This window comes from Antedon bifida, chromosome 4, assembly GCF_963402885.1.
Source record: "Antedon bifida chromosome 4, ecAntBifi1.1, whole genome shotgun sequence".
In the NCBI taxonomy this organism is placed as follows: Eukaryota; Metazoa; Echinodermata; class Crinoidea; order Comatulida; family Antedonidae; genus Antedon; species Antedon bifida.
The window spans coordinates 33,878,426-33,890,287 of NC_136229.1; the positions used below are offsets into that span (position 1 = coordinate 33,878,426).

Genomic DNA, 11,862 nt, shown 5'->3' on the forward strand with positions numbered 1-11,862 from the left:
CAAAGCAATATATGCGCATATATTGCCATAATATTGCATAATAATTGAATTCTAAAAAGTCGCTATTTTGAGAATTTTTCGAAAAAATCCCTGTACTATGGTACAGGGATTTTTCCAAAAATGGCAAAATTTAGACCCTTATATTTTTCGACAAAACTGGTTACTATGGCTCTATACGATGATACAAAGCAATATATTGCCATATTATTGCATAATTGAATTTTAAAAAGTCGCTATTTTGAGCATTTTTCGAAAAAATCCCTGTACTAGTACAGGGATTTTTACCAAAAATAGCAAAATTTAGACCCTTTTATTTTTCGACAAAACTGGTTACTATGGCTCTATAAGATGATACAAAGCAATATGTGCGCATTTATTGCCATATTATTGCATAATTGAATTTTAAAAAGTCGATATTTTGGGCATTTTTCTAAAAAATATATATAGTATATTTTTCCGAAAATCGGCAAAATTTCTATTTTTGTTACATGCACAGAATCACACAATACGTTCTGCGCATGTTATCTCATAAGTATTTTGAAAAGTCGTTTTTTGGTAATTTTTCGTAAAAAATGCCTGTATTATAGTAGAGCCTGGATTTTTCCAAAAATCGGCCAAATTTTGATCGTTATTTTTTTGCATGCAGAGCATTACCTCAACTGTGTTGTGAAAAATCTATATTTTGGTCATTTTCAAGAAAAGAATTTCTGTACTACAGTACAGGGATTAAGTACAGGGATTTTTCCGAAAATGGGTAAAATTACGATACTTTTATTTCATTACTGGATATATATCATAATTGACATGCGTAGAAGGCTACCTCAACATATTTTAAAAAGTTGATACTTTGATCATTTATTTTTTGACATAACTGGTCACTATATCATAATTGAGATGCACAGAATCACATAATGTGTTCTGCGCATGTTATCATTTCATTATGTAAAATAAATAAATGGAAATGAAAATCTCAACATATTTTAAAAAGTGAATTGCGTAATAAGTCATTATAAAATAAGTTTAAATTAGTATTTATAAATATTATATATATAAAAATATTCCCTTTCACCGACAGACATTCAAATTGAAAGATACTCTAATACCATTACCTTAAAATAATAATCTCTCCCAATTCACTCTGTTATAGTCTGAAAGAAAGATATAAAAATAGCGCCCCCTAAAAATTGGTACCGTTAAGGAATACCCCTCGTAGCGATTGGTACCGTCCAAACAATGAGAAGACGATAACATGAATGATGCGGCCATTGTGGTTCGACATCTAATAGTAATACTGTACATCGTGTATCATTATTGTCTTGTAGGGTGCTGACCTCGTGCTGCTGTGACCTTCGATTACTGAACCTAACGCCATCTAGCTATTAGTGCATATTGGGTGTAACAACTCTGAGTAAAATAAAGTAATTGTGGTGTTTAGTTCTCCACGTTATTTGCTAAAGACGTTTCTTTACTTGTTACATAACTATCACCACCACCACCATCATCATCTTCACTGTCATTTTGCCCTAAGAGCTGTTCTCTAGAGGAGTCATCTAGGCTTATGGAGGTGCTTGATGATGATGATGGTTTCCTCCATCCTTTCGGCCTGAAAACAATTAAAATCACAGATAAGCATAATAAGTTTACATACAGCTGCAAAGGTTATCAACAACATTTGTTGCAGGACAATAGCTTGGAAGTAGAACAATTCAACATGAAGAACTACAAATTTTGTTAGATCAGACTATTGGCTCTGTCTACATTATCAAACTAGTTTGACAAAAAAGTGTGATGTGCCCAATATGGTAGTGATATGCCCAAATATAGTAGTGATATGACATCATCATGTCCATATATGGGCACATCACATTAATCAATAAAACTGGTTCAGGCAGTGATATTAAAAGCTTCTACATGTTGACCTACCTTAGAAATGTCGCCAGGGTCAAAAGGTCAACAGATTTACGCTGCTCATCTACAAATGCACACCTGACAATTTCACTTGTTGCTATGCCCACTAGAAATGTAGTGAGAAAAGCAACTGTGCTATACCATAAGAAAGATATCTGTGGAATAGAATACATACAAATACAAATTCTGAAAGGCATTTTCAACATTCTGTATATTTTGATAAATCTTGGTTGTACAACATAGAACAAAGACAATACATAATATACGTCCATCATGCATCAATTGCTCTATTTGTACTTATTGTATACTGACTTTAGTTAGAGACTAAATCCTGTTCTAATATACTTACTTGATATAGCACAAAGACATCAGGATTAACAACACCATCCTGTGTGTTGGTAATAGCACCTATGGTGATCCACAAGGAAATGAGAAAGCCTGACAACAGGCCAACTAAAGCACCGCTATAAAGAGATTCCAAAATAGTGGTATAAAAAATACAATACAACTCTATTTTGCTATTTTAATATTTTGGACAGAGTTATAGGCCAATTAAGCTTTAAAAATATATATAGTTTGATATTTTAACATTATCATGTCACTAATATCTAAATGTAGTCTTGTTATCTGTAATATCATATTATATGTTAAGTCTTTTAGGCCCTGTTAATGATGACGTATGATGAAAAAATAAATAAATAAATAAAAATAATAAAATAGTCAAACTTACCCAGAGTTTGCACGCCTATAGAGAATACCAAGAGAAAACAAACCCAATAGAGGGCCTCCTACTGCACCAAACACGGTGTTTGCTGTTTGTATTAGACTCCCAATATGAGATGCCACAAATGCTAACAGTATACAAATCACACCATATCCACATGCTGAAAATTCCAAACACACATTTATTCCTATTTTAGTATAGTGAGAATGTGTCCTCTTTACTGGAACTAATATTTTAAGTTAAGCACCCATCTAACACAGTTTACACAGCAGGCTACACACCATACACACCTCAGCTGTTGACACAGTTTACACAGCAGGCTACACACCATACACACCTCAGCTGTTGACGCCCAGCGTTTTGCTATGTTTTAAGGTTTAACCCTTTAGAAAGATTAATGTAACCAATGTTTATTTAATTTATTTATTAAACTTGATCCTACACATAATAAAAAGGCAGCAAAAAGAAAGGGATGAACAAATGACAAGCACCTCTATCCACATCCCCCCTTAAAATACACATAACAGTAACAAATAGAATATATAAATGCACAAAACTAAATATAAAAATAGCTAAAATATATGTCTTACTTTTCATACTTCTAAAATTGTACATTCACAACCATAGATGAGTGATAGCTACCGTCCTGTTTTAAAACATACACCATACAAGATATTTTATAAACTTCAAACTTACTTAACATTTTTGACAGCTTTGTGTCAGACCTATCTTGAGGACCACTTGCAACACTGCCCTCTTTATTCCTTGCTCTTCGAATCGGTTTAACAATATCAATCAATGTTACAGCAGCTAGGGAGTTCAACCCAGATGCAACAGTGCTAAAGAAAATGGTATGTTTAATGTTATCAATCAATGTTACAGCAGCTAGGGAGTTCAACCCAGATGCAACAGTGCTAAAGAAAATGGTATGTTTAACAATATCAATCAATGTTACAGCAGCTAGGGAGTTCAACCCAGATGCAACAGTGCTATAAAGAAAACAATAATGTTTAACAATATTAATCAATGTTACAGCAGCTAGGGAGCAACAGTGCTAAGCTAGGGAGTTCAACCCAGATGCAACAATGCTAAAGAAAATGGTATGTTTAATATTATTAATCAATGTTTCAGCAGCTAGGGAGTTCAAAGAAGGAAATAATACCTCAATGTTCCAGCAAATAAACAGGCTACAAAGAGACCTTGTATTCCTGGAATATTCCCAAACTCTTGACTGACAAAGAAAATAAGTATCTGAAAAAAGAATTTAAACAAAAACCTTATTTATTATTTATCATTTCTTCTTTTTACTGGGTGACCTCTTCAATCGAAGACTGGTCTCCCAGAGGGCCCAGTTATAATCAGTGGCTGTGATGTACTAGTACACTGGGGTAACCCCTACTTGTCTTGAAAGATGTCCTGGTTCTTAAAAGTGCACATGAGCTAGATGTGTACACTGGACCTACAGTTTATAGTCCTTATCCGAGAAGACTCGTTCTACCACCAGAACCATGAAGCGAGTGAGCCTTGAACCCTTGCCGATGTTATGGCTACGTAATTAGGTTGGACTGTCTTAACTGCTAGGCCACTCACTCACACTGATGAATGGCAGTAACACTGTGTCCTAATGGCACATTCAATACTTTAACTGTTTACCTGATCTATTGAACTATAGTCTGGAACTTGTCTACTTGGGGTGGTACCTGCAAAATATACACAAATCAAATCTTAAATCATAATCACTGAAATCAATGTGCACACAAAATAATCAACATGTCTATTACTACAAAGCAAAAACACCAAAATTCAATTCAGAATTTATATATTCTATTCACTACATTTTATAAACTTATTAACAAAAGTTTATATTTTCTTATTTATAGTGCCTCAGGCCTTTTATATAATTTATTGGAGAAGCACATAGTAACAACAGTGTGGTAATCAGTTAGTAAACCATGCATGTTGTACTCATACCAAGAAAACCTGTAAGCTTCCAAACATCTACTCATGTATAATTGAGTCTTGTGAATATAATGTTTGTTTATTTAGCAATAGCGACTCTTTCAACTCCACTCCCTAAGCCTCAAATGAGACTTAGTTTATAAGCACAACGCATCATTAAATAGTTTATCCATCCTGTAATTGGCGAGTTACTCGCTGTTGGATGTGTATGAAATAAATTTTTAAAAAATAAATAAAGTCAAGCTCACCGTCATAAAATGCATAAAGAACAAGACCACAAAAAGAGACAAGAGAAACCATGATGATGTTGCCAGGGAGTGAATACCAAATGGACCTAAAAAGTAATATAAATTGTTATAGTCAAAGTGGACAAATTGTGGCAGATATGCTTTATTTATTTATTTTTTATTCAACCTTATTTATAGAGGGTGACCCCTAAACAGCATATGCTGACAATCAAGGGGCTCTCATGATGAGTAACGGTCTTTGTGCGACAGTGGCTGTGTGTATACTTGTACACCGGGGTAACCCCTACTCGGTTATTACTGTCTTAACCACTCTTAAACCACTTGGCCACTCACTCACTCGCTACATATAGTATAATATTTAGTCAAAATAAGCATTTTCTTCCAAGAAACCCGTTCATCAATATACCTTTGTGCTCCTTTTAAATCCTTTGAAGTTAGAAATCGTTGGACAGCAGTCTGGCTGACAGCCCATATGGGTAAAGCAGTCAACGTTCCACCAATGATAACGCTCCACAGATTGATTCGCATGAGCGGGTCGGGATCAAGACTGAAATATTTCAATATATCAGGTTCTAAGATTCATAACAACTTTGTCATCCTCTAATAAAAGGAATTCCTTTGGTCGAAGTAGATTAAAAAAACTAATTTTAAAAATGTGGATAAACTAAAATTTAAAAAACACTCAAGGACATACAAATTGCACAAAACTATAATCATACAAACGGCTTAGAGAATAAAGTACAGTATTAAAAAAAAGCTTATAATAAGTTGACAGTATAGCATAGTTAAGAACATCAATACACACAAAGTATGGCCACATATGATGATACAATAAAACATGAAGGATACTTACACTATAAAATTAAGTTGTCCTTTTTCCTTGTTATAGTTCCATACATGATCTATGCCACCTGCACGAATTGTACCCATGACAATGACAACAACAAGGGAACCAACTAGTACTAGAAATTGGAATACGTCTGTCCATATTACAGCTTTAATTCCACCCTGTTAAAAAATAAAAAAATAAATATAAATAATAAATATATAAATAAATAAAATGTAATATGGCACACACAAGGAAAAAGTGCCAATAATGATTATCTTGTTACAGAATAAACATAAAAGTATCCACAATGAAGGTGTGCCCAAATATGGTAGTAATATTCCCAAATACGGTAGTGATATGAAATCCTGTCCATATAATTATGGGCACATCACATTTTTTTTGTCACATAAAGTTTGATAGTGTATATTGTGAGGTTATATGGCAACTTGCCAACAAATACCACTTACTAGGGATGTGTAGAAAGTACAGATAAGGCCAGTCATCAACACAGTCTTCCACACATCTAGACTTGTTACTGAAATGTACAAGTAGAAATCATTAAATATATGTTGTGAGTAAACACATAGCATTTGTTGTAGCCATGACAATATAGAGGTGCTGGAGATAATAAATGGTATTACTTACCAACTTCAAGAGCTAAAGCTGGAGCAAACAATACAACAGCCATGTAGAATACAGTTTGCAGGATAAACATACAAGCACCTAGAACACGTATCAACCTACTAAATCGCCGGTCAAGATACTGTATCAGAATAACAGTTATAGTGTTAACAGCATAGGCATATTCGTATTCCAAAAAATGTGCAGATTTTTCAGAGAAAAAAAACAAATTGATAGCATGTTTTTCAACACATGTGCTGCAGGCTTCCTATAATTTAACCTATCTTTTTTAGAAATGTGTTTATACTACTTTTACCCAATACAAGCCACAGCATTTATTTGTTTGAAAAAATCGTCTGGGGCTTCAAAAGAGACAATGAAGCTCAATAGCTCATAAGCCAGAAGTCCCAGCTTAAATAATACGAAAAATGAGTGTTTTATGTTTTGTTCTCACCTCATAGGCACTGATAACTTTCAGGTCATAGAAAACTGGGATAAACACCAATGCTGTTATAGGTATAACCAGAAAGTAACTCCAAATAATGAGCCAGTATTGTACTCCATGTTTGAAGATCTCTGCAGGTATTCCAAGGATAGTGATTGCTGAGCAGAATGAGGCAAGCACAGAGATGGCTACTGGAAGACTAAACATGCTTCTGTCAGCCATTAAAAACCTGCAATAAATATAGAAAAATTATGATGTATTCGATCTATCTAATCTTCCAAGAAGCTATCCGCAATTTATGTTAGTCAGACAACAGACAACCATAGACTTTTTGATTTTGATTGATTGATGATCAAAAGTATCATGTTTATATTTAGCAACACGATTTATGTCTTTTAAGGCCAATTTACACAGAAGAGCGGTAACGGTAAGCGGAAAACCACATAGCTCGTCCCACGTAGAATCTGTATTTATCTTGAGCGTAAACCACCTGTCCGTTCCACTTTGTGTGTAAATGGTCGTAATGAATAACATAGATAGATCTTCCATGAGTCCAAACAGAAAACTGTTCTTACTCAATCATTACTTATAGCTCACTTTGCAGTAGTATTTTGGCCACTGTCAGCAAACGCATGGTATAGTCCAGTTGCAGCTGAAACCACTAGCATAGCACCAAATATAAGGTAGTCAACAATTCCAAATGCGTGCACATTACCAGGGCTGGCGTCTGTGTCTTCTACGGATTTCATTCTTCGTTCACCTGAAAATAAATGAACATGAACTTTAATATTGCTCCAAAATTGTTTAAATCAAACTTCTCTATCTAGGCCTAGCACGGCAATCTAGCAACAGGATGTTGAGCTCCAGAGATTAAAGGGTTTACCTGTGGCTGCGACACAATCAGTTCGATGCCCCTTACAGACGCTGCATGCCACGGAGAATATGTGCATACCAGTTATTTGTCGCAGCCAGACATAACATCAAAGACTGTTACGGGTTCCTATCTTGGTAAGGCGAGCTCAGTGTCCTACTCTTAATGTTAGTTTGTGACGCCCAAAAAATTTGAAGTAAAAAATGTAAATATATTAATATCCCATTAATATATGCTTAGTCCTACTAGTAAAGTAAAATAGTGTAGAGTTTGTTTCTCAGGTACTACCCAGTTCAAATTTATTGTTTTACTAGGCCTAGCCTAGGCTAGGCCTAATTTGTCCTAGAATACTAATTACACCACTAGGCCAAGCCTAGCATAAATAGTATGGAGGCCTGAATAATAAAAATAATAGCAGACTTTCCCGCTGGGCCTAGCTAGGCCTCCGCCTAGCCTAGTGTAGGCCTAGTAGCTAGCTAGCCTAGTAAGTACACGTCCTCAGTTCTCATATGATATACATTATATTACCTGTTTGTGATTTCGATGTAAGAATCAAAATAACGAATGCTACCACTAGTAATACACCACAAAAAAGAGTTATGTTTGATTTCATTGTTTCAAGAAAATATAATATTAGGCCTAGGCCTACACATAAAATAATACCACCACCACACCAAAGAGGGAAGTTTGTTGTTGTATACCGCCCTCATTGATTGTGAACTTTTTTTGTGCCTTTTTTTTACATTAAAATAAATTGAGGGCGCTAAACATAAAATTTAAACCACCAAAGCAGTTTGCGAGAGCCAAAAAAAAAACGATGGTAAATGTGCTCTCCCTGCCTCAGCACTAAGGCCCTGCCACAGCCTTTTGGGGTCGTTTCCACCACATCACCAGATGCATTGATGTTGTCGCCTCATGATGTGTGGTGGAAAGGGGGACGTATGATCTGTGAACCCCAAACACAGTGGCTCGCATAGCCTTAACTCTATTCCACCGACCAGCGTGGGAATCGAACCCACGACATACGTGTTGTTAACACGACGCTCAGACGACTGAGCTAACTGACCATTTTGGTTTTAGCAAGGTTAATAGGATATTTATGACGTAATGATCAATTACGTAATACACGTATAAATAGACTATTATCAGCTTTTCAGTCATGTACTTGGTGGCGTAACGGGTAATGCTCAGTTTTTAGTGCTATCGGCTGGGGTTCGAACCTCGACGGATATTTTTTTTGTTTTGAATATTGTTTTTTTTTTTAAATAATAATAATAATAATAATAATAATAATAATATTTATTCGGTCATCAATGTAAAAATAACCAGGAATGAGAATAGGCTAAAGCCCAAACAGATTCTGCACTCACTCCATACAATACAATCAGTTAAAGATAAAACCATATACAAGAAAAATACAAATAAATTATACATAACATGAAATATAGTGTTTTGTTAGAGCAGCCTTAAATATTGAAATTGTTAGTGAATCTTTTATGTCATTTGGTATTTGCTCCCATAGTCTAGGAAAGGAAACAAAAACAGAATTATGAAAAGTATTGCCTTTCGAATTCCAACGTAAAAGCCTACCCGGACATCTTTCACTAGTTTTAATATACTCATTGAAAGAATGGGGACAGTAACCTTTCAACACCTTAAATCCTAATGAAAGTCTATGTAATTTAAACAAGTCATCAATAGATAATAATTCAAGCACTTTCAACCTATGAAAATAAGATGTGTCCCAGGAACCTTCCTTTCTAAACATTATTATCCTTGTTGCTTTCCTTTGTATACTTTCTATTCTAAATAGAGATATGTGACACTGTATTGTCGAACATGTATGGTAACATACCGGTAGGTATTCAAATATGCTTAATACGAAAAGATATTAAAATTCAGTGACTTATTTCTATTTTATATCACTGTGCTCCACTGGCTCCAAATTGGGTCCACTTGAGCACAGTGTTTTAACATACGAAAAGATATTAAAATTAGTGACTTATTTCTATATTATATCACTGTGCTCCACTGGTGCTAAATTTGGTCCACTGAACCAGTTACCGTAGTACTATTTCTATTTCGGAAGTAAATAAAGGCATAAATGGCGCTCCGTAGAAGTAGAGAATGCTCGATCGTCGAAATGACGCTCTGAATAATATACCTCAGCTGAGCATCAGTTATTTGTACATAGCGCCCTCACGCATTACATTTGTCAACAAAATTATTTGTACATTTTTCATTTTAAACTCTTCAAATTCAAAATAAGAAAAAAAATGTCTCTTTCAGGAAACAACCGTGGCCTAATATTATCATAAGTGAAAAGACAATTATTTTTAATTTTAAAATAACTTCAATTTAATATTTTAACATGAATGAATTTATCATCAATCATGCTATTCAGACTGTAGTCCTGTAGTTGAATAACTAAAATTTAAGTACATACTAAACTTGTTAAATAGACAGACTGTAAACTGCATTGTCTTTAATACTCATAATATTGTATGACATAATTTGGAATAGAAACTGACCTTTCATGTCAAAGTTGACTGGGTTGAATATTTGTTTTTTTTACTTTCTTTATGCTTTCATATGCATATAGGTTTGAAATTCAACTTTATCGTAGTAGTTTAACAAAAACCTTCAGAATATTGAACTGAAATGAATCCATCAAATCTTCTTCATCAATTTACTTCTTTTAATGATCTGAAACATTCAAACTAATTGAATGTGTAATTATTATAATTTATCTCTTGTGAATTTTATCTGCCATAATTCATAATTATTGTATCATGTGATGTTGTTGGATATCCATTAGTCGATTCTGTGTCTGTCTGTCTGTCAGTAATTGCTTGATGTTTTGAAATTTTTCCAAGATGAAGTTGTTTTTACTATTATTTGCACCCTTGCACACCACTATTTTAAGTCACCAATTATTTAATCAAAACAATTTATCTTGCGTCTTTTTTAAAATCAGTACTCACAGAAGACTAAATAAAACAGAGAAACAACACAGTAATATTTGACTGTTAAAATATATATTATAAAGTTTTTGTATACACATAACAATAATACAAGAAAATATAGTGATGACAAAGATAGCAAACAACTGCAGCAATGTATCTTTTTTATTAAATATTTTCTATTTGTCATAACAATAATAATAATAATAATAATAATAGTAAAAATAATAAACAAATTTAATCTTGAAACTGTATTTACTATCTTTATATATTTACATTTATTACAATAATAATGATTTTAAAAACACACTCAATATATACATGTATATACACTTTAATAGCTAAATGTACAAATAGTTGTAGCTACTATTATATACCTGCAGTGTTTGTACACAACATATCCACCTAGTTTCCTCTCCCGAGCATTTACTAATAATATCATTCTGATAAATTTTGATAACATATTTGAAGGAAAATTTGTGATAATTTCAAATGAAAATATTAGTGTATTATTAACTGTATTGAAAAGGTAAGAAATAGGTATTAGACAATCCAGGGTTTCTAAGATTTTGTATTCATTTATTTACGTTTGATTTTGTTGTTGGTATTTAACATACACAGTTTCCTTACTTCTGAGATAATAATTCTTTAATATTAAATTTTGACCAATTCAGTATTATTTTATTATATTAAAATTATTTTAATTTATCTAACATCGAAATTGTTTGATAAATGGAATTGCAAAATGTGAACATTTATCAAAATATTTAAGATTCCATTTCATATTAAATTGAGAAAACAAAATAATTCAAATTTTAAATATGATTTTGTATGAAACTCTTGACTATAATGTGACTGTTATAATCAGTAGATATATATCTCAATTGAGTCACATATGGCATTAATTTAATAGTGGTTCTGCAATGATGTTTGTGTTAAGTAAGAGAGACCTACTTTTGAACAAAAGAATCCTTGTTAATACATTTTTACAAGGGCACTAACTCTTAAAAGTAATTTTTTTTTTCCAATACACCAGAAAAAAAATATGCCAAGCAATTTAGGGATACAATTAATTTTAAAAGGAATTTTGAACACTTAAACTGGTTGATTGCAAAATGTACATAAAATGTAAATTTTGATGTCAAGCATTTCTAGGTTATAAGTACAAAGATATTTCATTGATTTTGAACGGATAAAAAGAAATGTATGTTTTTAGTTTTTATGAAGCAATTAAGAGATTTCAACTGAAATTTCTAGTATTTAAAAAGTAAATGGGAATGCTGTGAACATGAGC

At 33.1% G+C, this 11,862-nt stretch overlaps 1 protein-coding gene across 1 annotated transcript; it reads right to left on the reverse strand.

The window, feature by feature from the left end:
• Positions 1-453: 453 nt before the first annotated feature.
• On the reverse strand, positions 454-8,277 carry LOC144840475 (sodium-dependent multivitamin transporter-like). The gene is made up of 15 exons (XM_078696292.1): positions 8,134-8,277; positions 7,332-7,494; positions 6,744-6,963; positions 6,314-6,431; positions 6,136-6,203; positions 5,693-5,847; positions 5,246-5,386; positions 4,840-4,925; positions 4,286-4,332; positions 3,795-3,883; positions 3,329-3,471; positions 2,639-2,792; positions 2,258-2,372; positions 1,924-2,063; positions 454-1,603 (listed from the first exon to the last, which is right to left on the reverse strand). The coding sequence occupies exons 1-15, from the start codon at positions 8,216-8,218 to the stop codon at positions 1,432-1,434; spliced, it is 1,896 nt and encodes a 631-aa protein (XP_078552418.1). The 5' UTR covers positions 8,219-8,277; the 3' UTR covers positions 454-1,431.
• Positions 8,278-11,862: the final 3,585 nt, after the last annotated feature.